This window comes from Cololabis saira, chromosome 15 (assembly GCF_033807715.1).
Source record: "Cololabis saira isolate AMF1-May2022 chromosome 15, fColSai1.1, whole genome shotgun sequence".
NCBI classification, from domain to species: domain Eukaryota; kingdom Metazoa; phylum Chordata; class Actinopteri; order Beloniformes; family Belonidae; genus Cololabis; species Cololabis saira.
The window spans coordinates 2,570,335-2,596,422 of NC_084601.1; the positions used below are offsets into that span (position 1 = coordinate 2,570,335).

At 44.0% G+C, this 26,088-nt stretch overlaps 1 protein-coding gene across 2 annotated transcripts; it reads right to left on the reverse strand.

Annotated features, from left to right (window-relative positions):
• Window positions 1-74: 74 nt before the first annotated feature.
• On the reverse strand, window positions 75-26,088 carry LOC133460998 (proton-coupled zinc antiporter SLC30A2-like). Of its 2 annotated transcripts, none has more exons than XM_061741742.1 (9): window positions 25,505-26,088; window positions 10,579-10,745; window positions 10,053-10,199; window positions 8,210-8,363; window positions 7,900-8,066; window positions 5,618-5,730; window positions 3,139-3,244; window positions 2,913-3,047; window positions 75-1,480 (listed from the first exon to the last, which is right to left on the reverse strand). In XM_061741742.1, the coding sequence occupies exons 1-9, from the start codon at window positions 25,576-25,578 to the stop codon at window positions 1,335-1,337; spliced, it is 1,209 nt and encodes a 402-aa protein (XP_061597726.1). In that variant the 5' UTR covers window positions 25,579-26,088; the 3' UTR covers window positions 75-1,334. The 2 variants fall into 2 exon arrangements, with proteins under 2 accessions (XP_061597726.1, XP_061597727.1); XM_061741743.1 differs by lacking the exon at window positions 25,505-26,088 and adding an exon at window positions 17,577-17,651.

Here is a 26,088-nt window from a genome sequence, read left to right on the forward strand (position 1 = left end):
GTTGCCCACAGGGCTGTGCTGGTTATTAGAGGCGAAAAATCTACACTCAAATGAGTTTACTTAAAAACATTTTATTGACCAATTATTGTAGCACGGATCATAAACCAGTGTTTTGTGAGTAGGAAGTGATTCTCCTCTTCAGTCAAAGAGGATGTGTTTTACATGCAGCGCTCCTCAGGTTTTCTGGTATAACTCTCCATACAAATATACACTGTATGTACTTGCTCAGATAAACGTTTTTCATGACTTCCAGGAAGCACTAATAACAAGTTGAAGCCCTTTTATATACTGTAAAGACCAAAAGTTTGCACACACTTCCCCATCTGTGTGAAGGTGTGTCCAAACTTTTGGTCTGTACTGTATATAGAATATTTCATTATTTCTTTGTCTTTGGGTTCTGTTGATTCCACATTCAATAGGAAAGGGGAAATCCACATGTACAACTTAAAAAATTAAGCACCACCAAAAGAGCAACCAACAAGAAATCAGATTGCCTAGTCTGGATAGAAAACAGATGGCAAATTAATTGGTGGAGCTTTATGAGCCTGACATAAACTATGTAACAAGTGAACAGAATATTAAACATAAAAAGCCAAAAAAAAAAAATGAAAGGAAGGCAAAAATAATTGTGAGTTAGCACTTCCAAGGTGCAGCGGACGTGACAGGAATTGAAGCTGTGTGGAGATTAGACACCGTATTTTTTGTGAATTGAAAGTGCAATAAAACCTGACCCTGAAGTTAGATAATCATCTCAGTAGAAATCATCTGCTGCTGAGGAATTGAGTATAAGCAAAGAAAAAAAATACAGTGACACGCAGAAGAGAGGTCCTGCTTTGTGTACAAGAGGCCCCTCTTCTTGTTTAATTGCAGTGTCGACATTTGAAATAAATGCAACACCATACCATAGATGAGAAGTGTGATGTAACAAAACCCAAGAAATCTGAACAGCTCACTAAATTATATATTTTTCAGACTTAAATAGCCCGAAATGAAGTGAAAGGCTTGTGTTTTGTCAGTATTGAGTAGACACCTTCTTCTGATACATGCTCCCAAATACATGCTGTCCCATATAAAACATGCTTTTACTTCCTCAACATCCCCTTTAAATTTCATATGGAAAAGTAAAATCTTTACTGAAAACAAGATAAAACTACAAGAGGATGAGGAAATGATTCCATAACGTGCCATCCTCCTTGCTATCAAATTAGCATTTTATCACAAAAGGCACTTGAAACACGGTTATCTAAATTTGTCCTAAAAGTCGCAGTGAAAGACAGCCATCGTGTCCCGTAACCATGGCCACAGACCGGCCAAGCCTCCGTTTTATCCACTTCCTACTTCTGTGGGTTTTCACAGAGTGAACATCCAGGCTTCAGGTCGGCCTGCCGCTCCATCTGAATGGTAACGGAGTGGAAGTTGTAGGAGGAGAAACACGCCTGCGTCATCTCTCTGAGAACAGTCTGAGCGTCGACCGAATCATCTGTGGAGGAAAGGGAAGACAAGGGAACGACAACAAGAGTTAATCATATTTTGTATTTACATTTCATTCGCTTTGGAAACTGAGTCAGCATTCTAACTTTTTGGCAAAGCTGAAATAGGTCCAGCGTCTTTATCTCAAAGAAACAGACATAATCCACATCTATATTCTGAATTTTAAATGACTCAGAGGACAGTTTGAAAATGATGGGCCTCGGGCTCCGGTTTCCACCATTAGACTTTGTACAACTTTTCATAAAACTACACATCCAGCTGCACTGGGCTGGGCTCAGCCATGCATGGAGCCGGATAGCTGCACGCAAACACTCACTTTATAATTGCACAGAGATGGAAGTTCATTGGGCTCATTCAGAAGGTGTTGCTGCTTGTTTACACATAAATGAATGCTATAGGACCATAATAGATTTCTCACCATGTAAAATGTAAACCAAATAGATACAGTAGCTCGTAGAACCTCGAGTAAGAGCTAAACAGCGTTGCTCTTTTGTCTTACTAGATGTTATTGGTGCTTTTATTATTTGTTTCGACCATTCTCATCTATTCTATTCACATTCTATATATACAGTACTGGAGTTGAGGGGGGATGAGGGGGGATGGCATCCCCCCCCTGAAATAAAAACGGTCCAAATCATCCCCCCTTTCCATCCCTTATGTCATTTCATCAATGAATGTGGTTTTACTGCTATTTCAACATTTAGAGTCATCACCAGAAAAATAACACCAGAAAAATGTGACAATTTTCACCTGTTTCAAGTAAATTTTCACTTGAAATAAGTAGATAAATCTGCCAGTGGGACAAGATTTTTCTTCTTATTACAAGCAAAAAAATCTTGTCTCACTGGCAGATTTTTCTACTTATTTTAAGTGAAAATCTACTTGAAACAGGTGAAAATTGTTGTTTTTTCCAGTGATGAGTCTTGTTTTAAGTGTAAAGAGATTTTTTTACTAAAATGAGACATTTTAACTAGAAATAAGACAAATATTCTTGTTAAGATTGTGAGTTTTTGCAGTGATCCATGTTACTTATCCTGTGAAGGACAGAGTCATATTGATAAGTTCAGAAAACTGTTTTTTATTGTTGTGTTTTGATGTATTTGATGTAAGTCCAGTGGATATTTAAAGCTTACAGAAGGCTGCATTTAACTGCTGCTATGTCATTCCTGCAGTATTTCTGCAGGTGTTTTGGCCACTGCTATTATTTGTAATATATTATATTATTTGTAATCAGCACAAATTATCTGTCCCCATATGATAAAATCCACCACCCCCCTGGTTTTATTTTACAACTCGAGTACTGATTATTGGTGCTTTTATTATTTGTTTCGACCATTCTCATCTATTCTATTCACATTCTATTCTATATACTGTATATGTTTTTTTCTCCTCGACTTCTTACTATGTGACTCTTTCCTCACCTATGGCTACGTGCGCTGAGAGCATAGCTTGGTTCATGGTGAGAGCCCAGATGTGAAGGTTGTGGACCGCTGTGACTCCTTTTACTGCTAACAAATGGTCCAGCACCTCGCTGTACTTGACCCCTGACGGGGTTCCTGAGACGGGAACAGATAAGAGAGGGAGAGAGAGAAACAGTCAGACAAATGCTCCCAGGAAATAATCTCCTCCATTGTGCTGACTGTTCACCTTCCATCAGGACCAGGAGGATGTCTCTCATGATGGCGAAGGTCGTGCACAGGACCAGGATGGAGAACAGGAAGGTGCAGATGGGGTCTGCAATCTTGTATTCTGGCTACAAGAAAAAACAAAGCAGAGAATAGGTGTTACAAGTCTTGCTAAACATCTATTGTCTCTTGTATCTAAAATCAAACTATGGAATACATATTCCCATTAAGCAAAAAAAATGCTTCTCTGTATAAGGTTTTAAAGGATGTCTGAAACACCACTTAATTTTGGTTTTGAAAATGGAACTGTCCTGGCATAAGTAATGGATGTACTGACACATTTTATCATCTTGTGTAATCTCCTTGAAATTATTTTTGTTTGTGTTCATTTGGTTTGTTATTTAGTCGTTTATTTTTTGCTTGTTTCTTAATTATTAAATTGTACTCCTTATCGTTATTCATATATCCAATCATTTTTCTTTTGTGTAAATTCTTTGTAATTTTCATTTATTTCTATCATCTATATATTTCTAATTGCTCATTTGTATATTTTGTTTTTATAAGTATGATATTAAATTTTATGTTAACTATAGGTGGAGGCACCTGATAAGCTCTTTGAGTTTTCGCCTCTTCCTGCACTTTAATTTGTAAAGTTGGTACTTTTATTTGTGTCATTTTTAACTGTGCAAATAAATAAATCTAAAAAAAAAGATCTATCTAATATGTGCTGCATCTGCACATCCTGAGTGAAAAACCAAAAAAATATAACTGTAAAAAACAATGAAGGAAATAAAAAGTAGCAGAGACTAAACGACTAAAAGACTAAACGACCTCACTGAGGACTCACTGAGGAATACATAGTAGCTCATGATCTGGCTCGCCTTGGGAAATGATCTGTAATGGACTGAAATGCTTTCAGCAGTTCATGCTTAAACACCCAGATCTTTGTGCATTTCTTTAGCAAGAATACACATGTCTTAGCAATGCCAGAACAAAAACAGGAAAAAAGATAACACAGCAAGAGTGATAAATACAAATGTGTGCGCATGCGTGCGTGCGTATACACAGATATACAGGACTGTCTCAGAAAATTTGAATATTGTGATAAAGTTCTTTATTTTCTGTAATGCAATTAAAAAAAAAAAAAATGTCATACATTCTGGATTCATTACAAATCAACTGAATTATTGCAAGCCTTTTATTATTTTAATATTGCTGATCATGGCTTACAGTTTAAGATTAAGATTCCCAGAATATTCTAATTTTTTGAGATAGGATATTTGAGTTTTCTTAAGCTGTAAACCATGATCAGCAATATTAAAATAATAAAAGGCTTGCAATATTTCAGTTGATTGTAAATGAATCCAGAATGTATGACATTTTTGTTTTTTAAATTGCATTACAGAAAATAAAGAACTTTATCACAATATTCTAATTTTCTGAGACAGTCCTGTATATACAGTATATGTGCATGTGTGAGGAGAAAAATCAGAAACAGTAGTCATATATTTATTATCGTTCACCCTATAAGTTAATAAATACTGGACTCATGCAGAGACTAATTAGGATAAAATGTCAACCAAGTGCAACTGACAGAAAATCAAAATAATAAATGATAATAAAAAAGCTTTTGGATGATAATCTGTCAAACTCAACTCACTAACACAATCCTTCCAAGCCTCCTGATGCTTATTAGCATCTTCAAACACATTATATTTGTGCAATGTCGCTTCTGTGACATTTCCATCAAATACAAAAATGTAGGAATGTTATCATTTGTAAAACCTACAGATGCATAATAGTATATTTTTTAAACAGCAAAACTATAGATAGCATAGTAGTAATTGATCATTTTTTATTATTATTTTATTTATTTGTTAATTTTTTTACTGGATGGGAAATTTCAGAAGTTTAGATGTTTGGAAAAAAATCCTCTTAAAATCAGTCGATCATGGACTGATACTGCACTGCAAATTCAGCAAAGTATATCAACGTACTTGTCAGTTATTGCAGATTTCTGAAAAGCTAAAAATCTCACAGAAAATAAAATCTGCCTCTAGATATCTCTGGCAGAGAGCAATGACATCAAAGACAATAAAGTATAGAAAAATAAAACCACATTCATATTTATCATTACTCATTTATTAACCTGAAAATTATTTCAGGTAAATCTGTTTTAGTGGTGGAGGACAAGCCATATTTTTGTTTCTGTATTCACAAGTCACAGCGCAGAGTCAAACAAAATGTGATTCAAATACATCTCTTATTTCCTGCACATTATATTCATTAAAACGCTGCAGGGATTATGGAGCTCAAACATTAATAAGACTTTCATTAAAATTCCAGACTTGTTACATAAAACGTTAATGACACAAGTGCACCAGTTCCTTCTGTTCCCCACTCGTCCTCGTGTGTTTCAGATCTAGTTTCTGCACCTTGGCTCCCTTTACATTTTTTCTCAAACTTTTCATACTCTTCATAAACAAAGAAAGATGCATTACCTTGAAAAAGATGATGATGGCGCTGACCAGTACGCTGATGCTCTGGAAGAGATCTCCTATCACATGCACAAATGCCGCTCGCACACTTGCATTGCCCTGCTGAGTCCTCTCACCTGAGGAACAATGAAGAAAAACAAACAAAATAGCAGAATGAATGATGTCACTGTCATATTCACACAGTATTTCAGGAGAAATTAAGCTGAAAGATGATGGCATATTCAGAGCTGAGTAGAGTAGCCAAAAATTGTACTCAAGTAAAAGTACTGTTACTTCAGAATAATGTGACTCAAGTAGAAGTAAAAAGTAGTTATCCAAATAATGACTTGAGTAAAAGTAAAAAATACTTGGTGAAAAAACTACTCAAGTACTGAGTAACTGTTGAGTAACGTCTGATTTATTTTTTAACACAACCATTCAAACAGACAAAAGTACAAAATAATCACCTTCAGGCAAATTAAATCAATAAAATAATAAAATGTATTAAAATTAATAAAAAAATTAAAAATAGCTTAAATTAAAATAATCTTAAAGTAAATTAAATTACATTAATAAATAATAAAATAAATAAAATAACTTAAAGCGACACTACGTAACTTTTCCACCTTAATCTAATATTTCATCATTCACATTGTGATGGTACATCAACTTCCAACAGGTTTAATGACACCTCTGTCATGTTCTGAGGGGTCTGTATCACCTTCACTGGCACTATGTAACTTTGAGGAGCATGGTAGGAACCCTGCCACACTAAAAAACTACAAATCGTTACGACTTTGACTGCTTTACGGCATACGTCACTTCCCCCTCCTTCCCGATTCGCAGTCGAGACGAAAATGGGCGGGGCGTGGAGCACAGAGCTCCGCAGAAGCTGTTGCTGCGTTGTGGCTGCAGCAGCTCCACATAACAGACGTGGGGAAAAGATCCTAATGGTTTAACTTTTCAACGGTTTCCTGCTCGGAGGCAGAACCACGCAGGCCAAGTATCTGACATAACAAAGTAAAAGAGTGAAAGAGTCGTCCGCTCGCTTGGATCGCGGCTGTAACGACCAAACACCGGCTTCCACACAGTAAAGCCTGAATTATGGTTCTGCGTTAAATCGACGCACACCTAGGGCGTAGGGTACGTGGCGACGCGCAACGTACGGTGCGTGTCGCGCGTACCCTACGCCGTAGGCTCTGCGTCGATTTAACGCAGAACCATAAATCAACCTTAAACCACAAACACTCACACAGACCGGGTCGGATCAAAACACGGGTTTTATTCCCCACTCCAGCTAAACGCAGTTGCTGGCCAGCTCTCTGCGGTGCAATTAACCCCAATCTTCAGATAAAACTAGTTTGTTGAGGAAAAAATATTAACTCTTATTTGTAGCTGCAGAGGAAAAAAATAATCTCACGAGGAAAACAAAAATATTGCTCACGCCTCGGAGCCTCTTCCGCATAATATAGCAGTCAAAAAAAAAAGAAAAGAGAAGTAAGAGGGATACAAAACATGTACTGTATGTTGTACTATTATACAAATTTATTGAAACACATGGGTCTTCAGTAGGGATTTCATATGGATCCAGACCGTTACTAATCAATATTTTCTCCATATACCGCTCCCTGGCTTCCTTGTTTAAGGTATCCCGGTAAATTCCAGTTCCTTTCCAGCAGTTTAACATCTTTTTTTTTGCGTTCCGTCTGTTCACTTGGTGAAACAGAAAAGCATCCCGTCTTCTATCAAAACAAATGCAGCGACGGGACAGGAGTTTTCCGGCAGTACGCGCTGGTGCTCATGGGAAACGTAGTGTTCTTTCTGGTAAAACATTACCGCTTTTGTCCAAAAGATGCCGCCAAACTCAGAAAAGCTGAAAGTTACGTTGTGCTGCTTTAATAAATTAAGCACAAGTAGCACAAAATGTCAAGCCTTTGTACTTTTCTTTTTTAACCAGGCAGAACTAGAACAAACATGAACTCATAGAAACTCTGTGTGTGTTTGAGTCTGTGTAAATGTGACAAAACATGCAAAAACAAACATTTTTCCCAAAGAATCACCCAGTGATGTCATGAGATTGACGCGTACGTGGATAAAAGGGATAAAAGAAAAGTAACAGCTCAACGTAGCCTAATGTAGCGGAGTAAGAGGAACAGTTTCTTCTTCACAAATCTACTCAAGTAAAAGTAAAAAGTATAGTGATTCAAAACTACTCCTAAAAGTACATTTCTCAAAACGTACTCAAGTAAATGTAACGGAGTAAATGTAACTCGTTACTACCACATCTGGGCATATTTGGAACGTACCCTGGCTGGCCTGCTGTTGCTCCATGTCTATACACTCAGCCTTTGAGTGGAGGCCGTTTGACGCCTGGTTCTTTTCCTTCCCTGTTTTGTGGCTGTGGCCGTGTCCGTGTGAGCTGAGCCCGCCGTGACTGTGGCCGTGGCCAGACTGGTGCAGAGTAACCGCCATGCTGTTCACAGACAGAACATCGTACAACTGCGTGAAAAAACATTCGACCCTCTTCAGAGAGATGACACCAATTAAATTTACAACATTCAAAAACATTGCACTGTCCTCTGTTATGAATTATTGATAAGTGTGAGTTTCACTCACACAATGTTGGCCACCACTGCACAGCCAGAGGTAATGAGCATGATATCGCCCTCGATGGTGTAGTCGTCGTTGATGAGGCGCTCCACGGCCAGATACACCAGCACTCCCGTGACCAGCCAGATGGTGAACACTGACAGCAGCGCTCCCAGGATCTCTGCGTGATGAGAGGACGGTGAGCAGAATTAATCAGAGGGAAACACAAACGTGCACTGAGATAGCTGTACGGATTCATCACCACGTTTGGGTCGTGACTGGACCTGGATTATTGTTCAACGGTGCTGTCGCAGATGTGCACGTTACTGCAAAAATTCCTCCACTCATGCTAACAGATTCTGACCTTTGACCTTTGTGTGAAGGGAAATGCATGTACAGGACTTTTTTAGAAAATTAGAATATTGTGATAAAGTTCTTTATTTTCTGTAATGCAATTAAAAAAAACAAAAATGTCTTACATTCTGGATTAATTACAAATCAACTGAAATATTGCAAGCCTTTTATTATTTTAATATAGCTGATTATGGTTTACAGTTTAAGATTAAGATTCCCAGAATATTTTAATTTTTTGAGATAGGATATTTGAGTTTTCTTAAGCTGTAAGATCAGCAATATTAAAATAATAAAAGGCTTGCAATATTTCAGTTGATTTGTAATGAATCCAGAATGTATGACAGTTTTGTTTTTGTAATTGCATTACAGAAAATCACAATATTCTAATTTTCTGAGACAGTCCTGTATCCTTCAAACTCTAAAATGTTAATTTTCTTTGTTCTTATGCTGTCTGATGTTTTTGTTGAAGGACAACATTGTATTGTATTTATTTAGTGTAGTATTTTAAAATTCAATATCTTATCAAATCTGTTTTAATCTTGAAAGTCTAACCACGGACAGGGTTGCAAATTAGCTTCTGCTAGAAACCTGCATGCATCTCATCTACTTAATATTCTTCATGAAGCAATGCTAATGCATTTGTCCTTGTCAAATAAACATATAGATAAATACATCTGTGAACTAACAAGCTGGCTCGTCTCTCTTGTCTTCAGTCTGAACAACTTGATTTCCAAAAGGACAATTTTCCACTTTGCATTAAATTTGTCTTGGGAGGAGATCTTGTTCATACAGGTCAATTTTTTAATGCAGATGACTAAAGATCACAATTTTCTAGCCATTTCTTTCTTCAAAATATGTCTGCACAAATATTTTCCACTGATGATTGAAACACAAGTGATCCTTTTTTACTTAGTCATATCATAGACCAGTTACCACTCAGTAGCTGTGAAATATTCGTCAGTATTTTTTAAATTATTATTATATATTAATTTTTTTTTTTACAATTTAGCTAAAGAAACAAAACTAGTTTTAATTTTGTATTATTAATTATTATTATCATGATCATCTTTATTATTATGATTATAATTATTATTGTTATTGTTATTATTAATTATTATTATTTATTTAGAAAACTCAAATATCCTATCTCAAAAAATTTGAATATTCTGGGAATCTTAATCTTAAACTGTAAGCCATAATCAGCAATATTAAAATAATACAAGGCTTGCAATATTTCAGTTGATTTGTAATGAATCCAGAATGTATGATATTTTTTTTATTTATTTTTTTTTTTAAATTGCATTACTTTATCTTTATCACTTTATCACAATATTCTAATTTTCTGAGACAGTCTTGTATGCATAAAATATGGTTAAATCTAGGGAGCTACTTCATTTTCAAAGCACTGTGTATAGTTTATCCTTAACATTCCAGAAAATGTGATATTAAATAATAAGTAAGTCTGAAAAAGCACAACTGTAAAGAGCTGGTGGTGATGCAGGTTCCGTCTCCGTACCTGCGCGGTGCCAGCCGTAGCTCAGCTTCTGCGTGGCGGGTTTTGAGGAGAGCCAAAGGGAAAACAAGCTGATGATGAAGCTGGTTAAATCTGTAAGCAAGTGAGCAGCATCTGTCATCACTGCCAGGCTTCCTGCCAAATAACCACCTGCGGAAAGGAAAAGTCGGAACCATTATTTAAATTGTGCATTTAAAAGATTAATCGTATTACTGCTGAAATGGTAAACTACAATCCGAGGTTAAGGAAGTGCACAAGCCTCAAGGGAGTTCAAGAGAGTGAGAGGAAGTGAAGGAGGGAAGGTTTGAGGGAGAAAAAAAGAGAAAGGTCAGGATTTAGGGGAAATGTGATAAAGCCAAAAGTTGACATTAGCAGGTAAGAGACTAGACAATATATGGCATCATTTAATCAGTAGCAGCAGATTCAAGGGGCATCAACTAGTATAGATCTGTACTGGTTAATACTAAGAAGCTGGGAAAGTGGATTTTAGGATTAAGAGATGAAAGAATACAGAAAAAGCATGACTTACCGACGATCTCACCAACCATAAAAACGAGGCAGATGATAGAAACCACAAACAGCCTCCTCTGGGCAACTTTCTTCTCCCTCTCTCGAGCCTCCCGTGCATGGCTGTTGTCATGGCAATGGTTGGTGCCATTCGTGCCATTTTTCTGCACGTCTTCAAGGTTTAGCATACTGTTCAAAAAAAAAAAAAAAAAAGGAGTTGTGCTATATGATATTTCTTGTTCCTAAACTTGACCTTTAAAACATCTCAGAGAGTGTTGACCTTGATAGCCAGGTTTAGGTGAAACACATGAAACTACGTGGCATTGTACACACAGACTGAATGACTAATCACGAGCAGCGATGCCGACAGTGCATGTCCATGTGAACTGTTTCAAGAATGCTCTTCTGGGCCGGTTTTTTAATCCGTTGACTAGCTCTTCATTTATCAGTTCAACAGATTTTCATACTCTCACTTACAAAAAGAGAGAGAATGGGTGTGAAGACAGTTCTCTTTCTAACTTTGTTCGTTATCTCAGCCTATAGGAGAGCGCTCTCATGCGGTCGAACTACGGAAGCTCCAATGACACTCCGTCTGCGTCCGAAATTGCATACTTCCACCCACTTAATGAGTATGCAAAATGAGTGTGCGAGATTTTTTAGTGCGTCCGAAACATTAGTACGTACTCAATAGTGTGTACTATCCATACTCATTGCGGAGAAATTTATTAGTGTGGATTGATGGACACTAGCCGAGCAGAAACTTCCCACAATGCAATGCAGCGGCGTTTGGTTGCTAAGTGATACGTATAATGTCATAAGTATAATATTAAGTATAATAATATTATTATATCATATTAATATTATAATATTCATATTTAATAATATTATATAATGTCATCTTGTTTCGGCCAGAATAAACGGGAAAGAGCGGAGCCGTGCTGCTACTGCTGCTGTGACAGGTTACCATGGTAACAACTCCCCCCCCTCCCTACGGCAGGAAGTGCCTTGTGCGCTCTTAATAGTACGTCCGAATTAATGCACACTACTGATATTTACTCAAAAGTGTGTCGAATTTAAGTATACTTTTTAGTATATACTGTTTAGTATGGCATTTCGGGCACACCCTTCGTCTGTCGGAGACAGACCAATGACAGCAGTGACAGGAGAGCCCGCCCCTCTCCCTTACATCCTCACTGCCGTCAATGCACGGGTTATTCTCGCTTTCTTCCCCGAGAGTGAAACTACAAGTTCTCCTCAGTCACCAACCAGAATCTGTCTCCTCCTGCAGCTCACAGACGAGCCGTTAAGGAATTCGTCACCGAGCGCAGGACTTCGGCTCTGCCGCCGGCTTTCGCTGAGGAATATTGCGTGTCATTCCACAACTTCAGACTGGTAGGTCGCCCTGTCAGTCTGCTATTTTTAGCCCGGGTGAAACTTTTTCCTCGGTGCCCGCAGCTTACACCTGCTAACTCGTGTTTAAGACCAGCTAGTAGCCCTTATCCTCTACTAGCCCGTCTGTCGGGGATAAGCTAACGCGTCGTGGCCAGCTCATCCCCGTCGGTCTAGCAGCTCACACCTGCTAACCTGAATTTAAGACCGGCTAGTAGCCTTTACCCCTTACTAGCCCGTCTGTCGAGGGGATAAGCTAACGCATCGAGGCGAGCTCATCCCTTTGTCAAGGTTGACATTCCCCCAGCCTCCAGTTTGCCTTCAGTTTCTGTCTTGCCCCGCCTGTGTCCCATCTGCCTTGATTGTGTCTGCACCTGTGTCTCGTCATGTCTCGTTATCCCCTCAGTATATCTTGTCTTGTCATTCCTTTGTGCTCTGTCGGTCCGTACTGTTCTCTCCTCCATGTCTCCTTGTAGTTTTTGTCTTGATCCTGGTTTTTGTGTTTTTTGATCCTGCTCTGCAGCGCCTTGTTTTTGCCTTTTTATGGATTAAATCCTTTTTGTTTTTGAGAACTCCTGACTCCAGCCTCCCTCTGTCTCTTGCACTTGGGTCCTAAAATAACCAAACCATGACAGAACGGACCGACCAGGTGGACCCAGCGGGAGAGTACCTCACCATGTGGGACTTCCTTTGCCGTGAAGCGGCTAAAAACGTGCGTGAGTGTTGGGACCCCTTTTGGGGAACACGCCTGGCTCTGGGTGGACCCAGGAGCCTGCAGATGCAACGGCGACGGCGTCAGCGCCAGCGCCAGCCCCAGCCTGTTCCGGCTCCAGCTCCTGCACCTGTCCCTGTTCCTGTGGTGGTCCCAGACGCACCTCCCCATGTTCCTGTGGTGGTCTCGGATGCACCTCCCCACGTTCCTGTGGTGGTCCCGGACGCATCAGCCCCTCCTCCGGTGATGGTTACGGACCCCCCTCAGCCGGCTCCGAGGACTCGTGTCCCCCCCCAGCCGGCTCCGAGGACTCGTGTCCCCCCCCAGCCGGCTCCGAGGACTCGTGTCCCCCCCCAGCCAGCTCCGAGGACCCGTGTCCCCCCCCAGCCCGCCCTGGATGTGGACTCTGGGGACATCTGGGATCTGTCCCTTGAGGGGGGGCCGGCGCCCCTCGAGGGGGGGCCAGCACCACGGACCCGGGCACCCCCGCAGCCGGCGCCCCGGACCCAGGTACCCCCGCAGCCGGCGCCCCGGACCCGGGTACCCCCGCAGCCGGCGCCCAGGACCCGGGTACCCCCGCAGCCGGCGCCCAGGACCCGGGTACCCCCGCAGCCGGCGCCTCGGACCCGGGCTCCCCCGCAGCCAGCGCCTCGGACCCGGGCACCCCCGCAGCCATGTCACGTTCCTGAGCCATGTCACGTTCCTGAGCCATGTCCCGTTCCTGAGCCATGTCCCGTTCCTGAGCCATGTCCCGTTCCTGAGCCATGTCCCGTTCCTGAGCCATGTCACGTTCCTGAGCCATGTCACGTTCCTGAGCCATGTCACGTTCCTGAGCCATGTCACGTTCCAGAGCCATGTCACGTTCCAGAGCCATGTCACGTTCCCGTCACGCCAAGTCCCACACCAAGCCCCACACCAAGACCGCCAAGCCCCACGCCAAGACCGCCAAGCCCCACGCCAAGACCGCCAAGCCCCACGCCAAGACCGCCAAGCCCCACGCCAAGACCGCCGAGCCCCACGCCAAGACCGCCGAGCCCCACGCCAAGACCGCCGAGCCCCACGCCGAGCCCCACGCCGAGCCCCACGCCGAGCCCGCCAAGCCCCACGCCAAGACCGCCAAGCCCCACGCCAAGACCGCCAAGCCCCACGCCGACCCCCACGCCAAGACCGCCAAGCCCCACGCTGAGCCCCATGCCAAGACCGCCAAGCCCCACGCCGAGACCCGCGTCAAGACCCAGGCCTAGGCCTCGTGGGCGGCCCCCGGAGCGTTCTCGCCGGTCTGGTCGGCCTCGTGGACGTCCCCCCGAGCGTTCTCGCCGGTCTGCCCGGCTTCGTGGGCGACCCCCGGAGCTGTCTCGCAGGTCTGCACAGTCCCCAGGATGGCCCCCGGAACGTTGGCCGTGTGTTGGCCTGGGCGACTATCTCATCCAACGTCAATTTGCCACGTCACAAGCTGCCACCAAACAGCTCTTGCCTGCGGTCCCAGAGTGCATCAGAGAGATACAGCGCTCCTGGGATAAGCCTCTGAGACACAGAGTGCCCGTCAAGGGTTTTTCAGGACTAGATGTCCTGGGCATGGAGGAGATGGGGCTCTTCGGGCCGCCGCCGGTGGAGCCGTCTGTCGCCTCCCGCCTCCACCCTGGCTGCCATGCCACCTTGTCAGCATCCGGCCCTTTCCTCCCTGGGAAAATGGATAAGCTCATGGCCTCCATTTACCAGAAGGTCTATAAATCCTCAGCTCAGGCTGTGAGGGCTCTTAATGCCGTCACGCTTCTCTCTGCTTACCATGCAGAGCTGCTGGTGGACATGGGGCAACAGCTAAACTCGGGCTCCCCCAACCTGGCTCTGTGGGAGGAGACACCGCCGCTCTCATCCTCCGCAGCTCCCGGGGTGCTGTGCAAGGGTGTGGCTGCTCCATGGGCCTCGCTGTGGCAGGCGAGCGGTCGTTATGGCTGAACCTGTCCAGCTTTGGTGATAAAGAGAGGCAGGACATCTAAGTCGTGGAATTCGACCCGTCTAAGGGCCTGTTCGGCCCCGCCGTCGACACCATGAAGCAGGCGTGCGACCTCAGGGAGAAAGAGGGAGAGGCCTTCGGCCTCCGCCTCCCTCGTAGACCTCCCCGCCCTTCTGAGCCTTCGGACGGGCAGAAGAGGTGTGCCCCCTGATTCACCTCGCCATTCTGGGGGGACTTGGTATCAGCACCTAGAGGTCCCTGTTCCTTTTCCCCTCGGGACGGATGCACTTACACCCTCCACCAGCAAAACGGAGGAGAGCGCCAGATGCTTTAATCTGTCCGCAAAAGTACTGCGTGGCGGCCTTTTCTGTTCCCCCGACCGCAGCCACTTACCAGTTCGAGCACACGTTCCCCCAGTGCTCCCTGTTTCACCCCCCCTCCAGCCCAGTTCTGGCCTGGAAGGAGGGGGCTCCTCACTACTTCAATTAAGCCTGATTCGGGGGTCCCTCCCGTTGTCACGGTTCCCCTCGCCCCCAGTAGAGGGCACCATTACTCCGCTCGCCAGCTGAACGCAGAGATGGCAGGAGGTCACTGTTCAACAGCCCTGGGTACTGAAAACAGTGATGAGGGGCTACAGGCTGCAGTTCGCCTCCCGACCACCGAAATTCAACGGCATGTTGATTTCTGTTGCAAACGGGAACGCTGCTCGAGTGTTGGAGGAGGAAATATCCTCTCTGCTGAGCAAGGGGGCGATCAGGGTCGTTCCGGAGGGAGAAACTCAACTGGGTTTCTACCCCAGGTACTTCACGGTCCCGAAGAGAGGAGGGGGGGGGGTGATGCCCATCCTGGATCTGCGGGTTCTGAACTCTTATTTGAGAAAATACACGTTCAGAATGCTCACTCTCGCAGTGTTGTCTCGATCCATACGCTCAGGCGATTGGTTTACGTCAATCGACCTGAAGGACGAGTACTTCCACGTTCATATGCTCCCAGCGCACAGGAAATTTCTCAGGTTCGCCTATCAGGGCACAGCCTACGAGTACGTGACACTTCCATTCGGGCTGTCACTAGCTCCGAGGGTGTTCACCAAGTGCGTGGAGGCTGCTCTGAATCCTCTGAGGGATTCAGGGCTGAGGATTCACTCGTATATAGACGATTACCTCCTCCATTCGGACACGGATGTCCTGTCGGCCCGAGATTCAGCTACTCTGATAACCCACATCACGGGCTTGGGTTTCAGAATAAAATATGTTCTGGTAAGGAGTGACAATTCCACGATGGTGGCTTATATAAACCACCAGGGAGGGACCCGCTCCCTGCGGCTGCACAAGCTGGCTCACGCCTTGTTGACTTGGAGCAGCAAGCATTTGCTGTCTCTGCGCGCAACGCACGTCCCGGGCAGGTTGAACACAGGGGCGGATCTCCTCTCGAGAGGAAATCCCGTGTACGGCGAGTGGGTCCTCAATCGCCAGGTTGTTAGACAAATTTGGGAGAGATACGGCCAGTCGTAGATCTCTTCGCATCGCGAACAAACGCTCAGTGTCCTCTGTTCTTCTCTCTGGTTCGTGACGGGCCTGCACATCCCTGGCCAAACGTACTGCTTTACGCATTTCCACCTCTCAGCCTGATATCTCCCACTCTGGCAAGAGTGAGGGAGCATCACCTCCCGGTGATTGTGGTCGCTCCGCGCTGGCCAGGGAAGCACTGGCTGACGGAGATAATCCAAATGCTCTCGGCCCAGCCGTGGCCACTTCCGTTACGCAGGGACCTCCTGTCCCAGGCGAACGGGGAGATATTTCATCCCCATCCGGAGCGCATGGCTCTGTGGGCCTGGCCCGTGAGAGGCTGAATTTGACCGCTGTTGGTTTACCACCCGGGGTGGTGGAAACCATTCAGGGTGCCAGGGCTCCATCCACACGCTCATTATACAATGGTAAATGGGGTGTGTTTGAGGGCTGGTGTGAACTGAATAATGTTGTCCCTCATCAGTGCTCCGTGGCGGAGGTATTGTGCTTCCTGCAGGAGCTGATGGCCGCCATTTCTGCCTGCCACGTTGGCTTTGGAAGACATACTGTCGGTCAGCACCCGCTGGTGTGCCGCTTTATGAAGGGCGCACGCCGAAGGCTCCTGGTCCCCAGGACCCTTGTCCCATCCTGGGACCTCTCTTTGGTGCTCAACGTCCTGTGCCGGCGCCCGTTCGAGCCCCTGGAATTAATTGACATGAAATTATTGTCACTTAAGACTGCTTTGTTCTTGGCTTTGTCTTCAGCCAAATGGGTGGGTGGGGTGCGCTCTCTGTTCACCCTTCCTGCCTGCAGTTTGCACCGGGTTTCAATAAGGTATTCCTTATTCCTAACCCTTCATTCCTGCCGAAAGTGATACGTCCGTCTTATCACTGTGCCCCTATCAAACTGATTTCATACTTTTCATCCTCCACCTTTCTCCTCTGCCGAGGAAAAGAGGCTGAACTCTCTGTGCCCGGTGCGCGCTTTACACACGTACGTATAGAGGACGAGTGGTTTCAGGACAGCTGACCAGCTGTTTGTGTCCTGGGCTTTATCCCACAAGGGGAAACCCATTTCGCAGCAACTGTTGTCTCACTGGATTTTGGATGCTATCAGATTGGCGTACGAGTGCAGGGGCTTACAGGCTCCGTTGGGCTTGAGAGCCCACTCCACCCGGGGCATGGCCACTTCATGGGCCCTGTTTAAAGGGGTCTCTGTCAAGGACATTTGTAAGGCTGCAACATGGGCTTCGCCTCACACATTTGTCAGGTTTTATAGATTGGATGTTACAGCGCCCATTCCGTCCTCCAGGCGGCCGCTGTCTGATCTACACCTCGTCTGTTCGTCTGTTGGGGTCAGAGTGCCGGCTTCGGAGAGCATGTTGCAATACGGGAGTTGTCTATATCTCCTATAGGCTGAGATACTGAACGAAGTTAGAAAGAGAATGTTAGGTTACTTACGTAACCCCGGTTCTCTGATAACGTAGTGAGGTATCTCAGCACACTCCCCTCCTTGCAGTACGTGAGGAAGACGCATGCTTAGAATAACCCGTGCACTGACGGCAGTGAGGATGTAAGGGAGAGGGACGGGCTCTCCCATCACTGCTGTCATTGGTCTGTCTCCGACAGACGGAGTGTCATTGGAGCTTCTGTAGTTCGACCGCATGAGAGCGCTCTCCTATAGGCTGAGATACCTCACTACGTTATCAGAGAACCGGGGTTACGTAAGTAACCCAACGTTTTGCCCGTGTGATATTTGAGATAACATACAGCTGTAACCAAAAGAAGAAGAAAAACACATCCTCTTTGACTTGTAAAATGTTATGTACGGGGCATACTATGTCATAAAGTTAGATAAAAGATATATGACATATTAAAACTAAGCAGTGCATGAAAAGCTTTTAACTTTTATTAAGTTTTTAAAGGATTTCATAGCCGACTCAATAACTTCAAGATGCCAAGATGCTGCAGTTGCAAAATGAGTCCAAATCATCACTACTCCACCACTGTGCTTGACAGTTGGTAAGTTGCTGGCACCTTGATAGGATTTTACTGATACCGATACCATAATCAATTCAGTTCTTTATATAACCTTATCGGTTCCAGTACAAGTTCATATGAGGACATTGGTACACCTACATCAGTTTTTAGCTTCCTCACAACTGCTTTAATGTATCAAACTTAAAAAGAGCCCTACCAGCAAAAAGCACAGCTCTGCAGGTTGCACCTGTATCTCCACTGCAGCCATGAACACCCGTGAGCCTGTCGCTGCACCTTTGCATGCCAAAATGTATGTTTTATGTCTAGTTGTCTGTTCATTTTCAGCACTGTTTGGCATGGGTAATCAAACCGATAAGGCTTATGGTTCCCATTGTTAATAAACTTTTAAACTGATGCTGAGGTGGAATTTAGATTCTCAACAGTATCACATACATTTCCTCTCCATGAATCTTTTATCCCTGCACCCTGATTTACTCCAAATTATTGACTGATGGCCTTCTAACCCTTCCCAGTTTGATGGGAAGCAATAACTTCTTCTCAAAGCTCTTTGCTGCACTCTGTCTGTCTGATTACACATTAATATGCAATTAAAACAGCATAAAAAGGTAAAAATAAGATTTAAAATAACTATTGATTAACATGTGACATACTATACAAGTGTACATCTTACTTTGTAAATATAAAACAAGGGGTAGTGTTTCTTTAAACTTATTTATAATTGTAACTATTTTGGTTGTATTAAGCCAGCAAGTTTCCATAATCCCACATTTTTATTCAGTGAATAATATATTTTTTTCATATATGCGTATTGTTTTTCAGAATTTCAGAGAAACATAGAGCAAGAAATGAAAAAAGAAAAGAAAATAGAAAAACCCTCCCCCCAAAAACTTGAACAGATTCAGCACATCTCATAAGAAAATAATAAAGGCCACAATCACTACAATAAACTAATCATATTTAAAGAAAACTGTGTTTCACAAAGTGAAAATTAAAATAAGTAGTACACACAGCAAGGAGTTTCCCATTGACACAGTCTTTTCTTTGAAGCAATTGCACTACAGGGTCCCACATTTTCTTAAACAGGTCTTGGCTTTCTTCATTACAAAGTCTCTCAAGGTGAAGCAAACCTGCCGTTCCTCTTGGCCACAAATCACATGTGGGTGCAGTGTCTGCCCTCCATGTCCAGAGGAGAAGCTTTTTTGCAATCACAGTTCCAAATAGAATCTATGTATCTATGTAACGTCTTAAACTGTATAAGACAGTGCCTGACATTCACAGAAAACTTGAGTATACTTTTCAAACATTAAACCCATACTTTTTCTTCCAATTTTACATTCAGCTCATCCGTCCATGTCTGCCTAATACTTGCTATGTTCAGTGAGGTATTGTTTTTACGATCTGGTATGTAGGATTGAATTTGTTTATTGCCTCAAGGGCCACATGCTTTACCAGAATTTCAAAATTGGGTAAATGCATCCTGACATAGTCTCGGATTTGAAAAAATCAAAACAGGGCCAGATTTGGGAATGTCATATGTAGCGACAATTTGTGAGTATGATCCAAAAGTGCCTTTAACGTATAATTCAAATATGTTGCTTGATTCTTGAATCAAATGGATAATAAATATTATTTATTAACTGTTGCAGGGACTGGCATAAGTTCACTCACTCATCTCACTCACTCACTCATCTTCTCCCGCTTTATCCGTTACCGGGTCGCAGGGGCAGCAGCCTCAGCAGGGATGCCCAGACTTCCCTCACCCCAGACACTTCCTCCAGCTCTTCCGGGGGGAGTCCGAGGCGTTCCCAGGCCAGCCGAGAGACATAGTCTCTCCAGCGTGTCCTGGGTCTTCCCCGGGGTCTCCTCCCGGTGGGACATGCCTGGAACACCTCCCTAGGGAGGCGTCCAGGAGGCATCCGGTACAGATGCCCAAGCCACCTCAGCTGACTCCTCTCACTGTGGAGGAGTAGCGGCTCGACTCCGAGCTCCTCCCGGGTGACCGAACTCCTCACCCTATCTCTAAGGGAGCGTCCAGCCACCCTGCGGAGGAAACTCATCTCGGCCGCTTGTATCCGCGATCTTGTCCTTTCGGTCACTACCCAAAGTTCATGACCATAGGTGAGGGTAGGGGCGTAGATTGACCGGTAAATCGAGAGCTTCGCCTTTCGACTCAGCTCCCTCTTTACCACGACGGTCCAGTACATCGACCGCATTACTGCGGACGCTGCACCGATCCGCCTGTCAATCTCACGCTCCATTGTTCCCTCACTCGTGAACAAGATCCCGAGATACTTGAACTCCTCCACCTGAGGCAGGACTTCTCCACCCACCCGGAGAAGGCATGCCACCCTTTTCCGGTGGAGAACCATGGCCTCGGTCTTGGAGGTGCTGATTCTCATCCCTGCCGCGTCGCACTCGGCCGCAAACCGCCCCAGCACATGCTGGAGGTCCCGGTCTGATGAAGCCAACAGGACAACATCATCTGCAAAAAGCAGAGATGAAATCCTGAGGTTCCCAAACCGGATCCCCTCCGGCCCCTGGCTGCGCCTAGAAATCCTGTCCATAAAAATTATGAACAGGACCGGTGACAAAGGGCAGCCCTGCCGGAGTCCAACATGCACCGGGAACAAGTCTGACTTACTGCCGGCAATGCGAACCAGACTCCTGCTTCGATCATACAGAGACCGGACAGCCCTTAGTAGAGGGCCCCGGACTCCATACTCACTCAGCACCCCCCACAGAATGGCACGAGGGACGGTCAAATGCCTTCTCCAGATCCACAAAACACATGTAGACTGGTTGGGCAAATTCCCATGAACCCTCGAGCACCCTGCGGAGGGTATAGAGCTGGTCCAGTGTTCCACGACCGGGACGAAAACCGCATTGTTCCTCCTGAATCCGAGGTTCGACTATCGGCCGTAATTTCCTCTCCAGTACCCTGGCGTAGACTTTCCCCGGGAGGCTGAGAAGTGTGATCCCCCTGTAGTTGGAACACACTCTCCGGTCCCCCTTTTTAAACAGAGGGACCACCACCCCGGTTTGCCACCCCAGCGGTACTGTCCCCTTCCTCCATGCAATGTCGCAGAGGCGTGTCAGCCAAGACAGCCCTACGACATCCAGAGACTTGAGGTACTCAGGGCGAATCTCATCCACCCCCGGTGCCCGGCCACCGAGGAGCTTACGAACCACCTCGGTGACCTCGGCTTGGGTGATGGATGAGCACGCCTCCGAGCCCCAACCCTCTGCTTCCTCAGTGGAAGGCATGTCAGTCGGGTTAAGGAGATCCTCAAAGTATTCCTTCCACCGTCCGACAATGTCCCCAGTCGAGGTCAACAGCTCCCCACCAGCACCATAAATGGTGCCGGCAGAGTACTGCTTCCCCCTTCTGAGGCGCCGAACGGCATAAGTTCACGTTTCTCCCAATTGATAGAAAATCCAGCGAAATTGCCAAATGTATAAATAAGAGACAGGAGAGGAGGTATTGATACTTGGCTGGGAAATGTACAAGAGAACACCATCTGCATATTCATACATGTTAATGGGGGAGATTAAAGGGCTTTTCCTAATACTAGCAGCGAGCCGTTCAATGATAATTATGGAGAGAGAGCAACCTTCCGTCCGTGAATAATATTATTTAAAGGGGACCTATTATGAAAAACACGTTTTTTCTTGTTTTAACATATATAAAGTGGTCTCCCCTCACCCTGCCAACTCAGAAAAGGAGGAAAGCAACCAAATTCTGCAGTGTCTGTACAGCCGCCCGGATGAGCCGTCCAGTGTCATGTGACTTTTACGAGCCGTTCAGATTCTGCGCCTATCGCGTCGAGCTGCGTGACATCGGACGCTCTCTGTCCACACTGAAACCGTTAAATTTGCGGCCAGTTAGGGCAGTCCGATACAAAAAAAATAAAGCAATGGAATTTGTTTTTACGCCGAAGCTTCTCGCATGGGACACGCTTTGTGTACGGAGCCGCTGCTCTGGCCGGAGAGGCTTCATGTCCTCCCCTGCTACACGTCATTCAGGCAGCCAATCAGCACAGAGCCTCATTATCATAGCCCGCCCACTCAGAATCCACCAGCCAATCAGCACAGAGCCTCATTATCATAGCCCGCCCACAGTGGCGTGGCGTGGGTCTCAGTACAGAGGGGGTGGAGCATTCTCCATGGGCCCTTATGATAGTCATTTTAACTTTCAACACCTCATCCTACCCATCAAACTACATTTATTCTCACCTTTATTGAGACAAGCCTATAGATCTATGCTGCAGAAAGCAGAGTAAAGTCACAAACTTGTTCAGAAGAACACACACACACACACACACACACACACACACACACACACACACACACACACACACACACACACACACACACACACACACACACACACACACACACACACACACACACACACACACACACACACACACACACACACACACACCTGACAGCTGTCAATCACATGAAGCTGAAAACTCAGATAGTCACGGACTGACTCAGTTCCATCTCTGATACAGCTTAAATACAAAAAAAAAACCTAACTGGTCAAAAATTACACTATCTGTTTATATAGATATAGACACAGCGGTCTATAACATCATTTCTGAGCTCTAGAACAGAGAATAGACTCTAGTCTAGTTCTATAACAGAGAATAGACTCTAGTCTAGTTGACAACAACACAAAGCTCATTCAAATAGGCAGGTGGTCAAAGCCACAACATTCTGATAAAGACATTATTTATGAAGCTTACACTGACTCACCAATGGCAGTCGACTGTTCCATACAACTTTGTACATGCTTAGTCCTCTTTTAAAGTTTAGCGATCATCTCCTTCATGGCCGCAAATTTGCCAAGTCGGCAAATTAACTGTTAAGGCTGATTTATGGTTCAGCGTTACACCAACGCGTACCCTACGCCGTAGGCTACGCTGTACCCTAAGGCGTATACTCTGCGTCGATTTAACGCGGAACCAATCAGCGTTGGCTCACAGCCCCGATGCGTTCAGGACAGTTGTAAAGTAAGAATTAGCTACACTGGCCGCACAATGCACATTTTATCGTAATTATAGCCTACAATTTACGATTATAGATGAACGTATCACACAAAACGGGGCCCTATCATTGGGCCCTATGAGCTTGTGGGCCCTGGGGCGACCGCCCCCTCACCCCCCTCTGGCTCCGCTACAGCCCGCCCACTCAGAATCCCTCATTAGTAAACAATTTTAACATCATGCTTGTGATACACAACTCTCCTTTTTGATCTAAACTGAACAGAACAATCTTTTAAAAAACGGATATATGACCATCCTAAATGTGTTCCTCTGATAAGTTCCAGGTGTCCCTCCTGAAGTGCTTCCACTTCAGAAAAGAAACTTCATGGTGTCTAGAAACTGTGTACAAAGTTTCATGCTTCTATCATAAAATGCACAATACCTTCCATATATGGGCTTAGCCGCCGCACTACATAGAAAATGAGGTGAGAAGCGGTAAAACTAGAGACATGGCCCACAGGCTGAATTTCTTATTTATGTAGAAAAAACAAGCTTTAGATTGTTTTTAAGACATTCAAGGCCTGTTTAAAATATACATTAAATGCCATAATAGGTCCCCTTTAATATCTTTATATTTACTTACTTTTTTTAAAGTTAAATTTAAAGCATTTTTTCCTCTCTCTCTGTTCTGCATAAATCATTGTGTATTACTATTCACGAATTTGGAAATAGATATATAACATAATGCTGCAATATAGCAGAAATCATTGCTGGGCTCATGAGACGGATGAAATACATGAATGAATTATTATTATTATTTTTTTTAAATGAGATCAATGTTTGGGGCCACTCTGGTTCAGTGTGAGTCGGCTGACCGATCCTCGGGTCTGCCATGTGGTGAAATAACCATAACCCTCTAAAATGAAGAGACTTAAATCATGGCAACTAATGGAACATCCCATTATTCTCCAGTTTGAATGTCCTTGGGCAAGTCTGAACCCACCCAACTTTGTCCAATATATAATAGAGGTGTTGTAGTTTGTGGGAGTGTTTAAATGAAGAAACACAATGTAAAGTGCTTTGTGAAATCTGCATGAGGTTAAAAAAGACTCTATACTGTAAGCACATGATCATTTACCAATGTACGTGCGAGACATGATTATGGTCTCTTAAAAGACACATTGTTCAAGTTGGTTGAGAGAAGAAGAATGAGTGGAGAGAGGGAAAAAGCCTGAAAATTCAAAAACTGCTGCATGCTACAAAGACCTCCCATTTTCTCAGGAGACATTCTGTTTCCATTTAGTTCATTGTATCAAACTAAACAATTCAATTAGATAACAGTTTTTTATTCCCCCAAGGGAAATCACTTTGTTGCTGTTTCAAACTGAATATTTATAAATAAAATATAAAATCAAATTGAAATGCTGAGATTCTTGGTGTAGTTGCAGAATCTTGATTTGCTTTAATTTCATGCATTTTTTCTCCCCATTCTGTGATATGCTGAGTATTCCACTGATTTGGGATTTAAAGTAAACTCTGATTAGATTAGATTTTTCTTTATTGTCCCACAATGGGGAAATTCACATTGTTGCAGCAGCAAGACAAGAAAGAAGACAAACAAGGGGGACTTTTGATACAAAAGATGTTTAGCAGAATTATAATAGTATCTGTGTGTGCAAATAATTCGTTTTAAGTTGTCATCTTAATTTTAATCCTTTAAACATTATTCTAATCTTTGTCCTGGATGAGAACACACGAACTGTCTATCGCCATCAAGATAATATATGAGCTCATGGTCCTAAAACATCATCCAAATACTGGTTTGATCTAATTCCAACATGACCAGAATTAAATGCATACATTGCGCAAAAATAACACAGCTGGAGTCTGTTCCAAAAATAAGACAAGAAAGGGGTGGGGTGTCTAGTTTTACATCCTCCCTTTGGCAGCAATTAGATAATTATGCACAACAATTTGAACATACAAAACTGCATAAAAGTTAATAGTCCGAATCTCTTCATTCGCACTCAGATCATTTTGAGTGTAATCAGTAGTTAAATCGGATCAGATATTAAATCTGACAAATCAGCCAAATGAAATCCACGTTTGCGCACAGCTAATCCCATCAGACGGGGGACCAGTCCCGTGTGGAAAACCAGTCCAGTCACGGAGGAGCGTGAGCAAATCAGCACAAAGGAGGAAAAGGGAGGTTTTTTTTTATAGAAAGAAAAAAAAACCTCACTTTAACATTGCAAGTTTAAGTCACAGAGTCAGATACAGCTTAAGTATTTTTCTGAGCCCAAAAGCATATTTTAAATATATGAATGAATGACGTTCCATCTCAGTTTAAAGCAGCCTTAACAGTTAAAAACACAGAGTGAATGAAGTAACGTTTACCTTCCCGGCATGGTGTAGGCGCTCCTCGCCTCCGTCAGCAGGTGCAATGTTTCTGGATTCTTGTTTTTGAACATTATTAATGTCAATGAGACAATAGGATAGAAAAACTGGAATAAAAAAAAACTTAAAAATATAAAAATTAAATACAGGAAGAAACCTAATATATTGAAGATAATAAAATAAAAATAAAAAATCCTTCAAATTTAAAAAGGTGTGCCTTGGAGGTCACTTTTCTTTAAAGTCTCCACTCCTGCTGTGTTCAAAGAGGCGCTGAGACTTCTTTCTGACAAACCAGGGTGCAAACAGCAGAATATTTGATGTAGCCTTGTGACTTAACACTGTTTGCACCGTGTGCAAATGCAAAGCTTTTTGCAACGCATCCAGCCGGGGGGGCTGCAGTGACAGCCAGGGGGTGACGGCATGCACATTCACTAAGACATAAAGTCACTTAAAGTTCAAGCTAGTAGACATTTAAGAAAAATAATGTAAAATCTCCCCCAACGAGAGAGGGATTTGGTTCTGTTGGCACCATCTTTGGTTGATTTGTTGATCTGCGCACCGAGCAGTTTCATTTCCACCCGCCC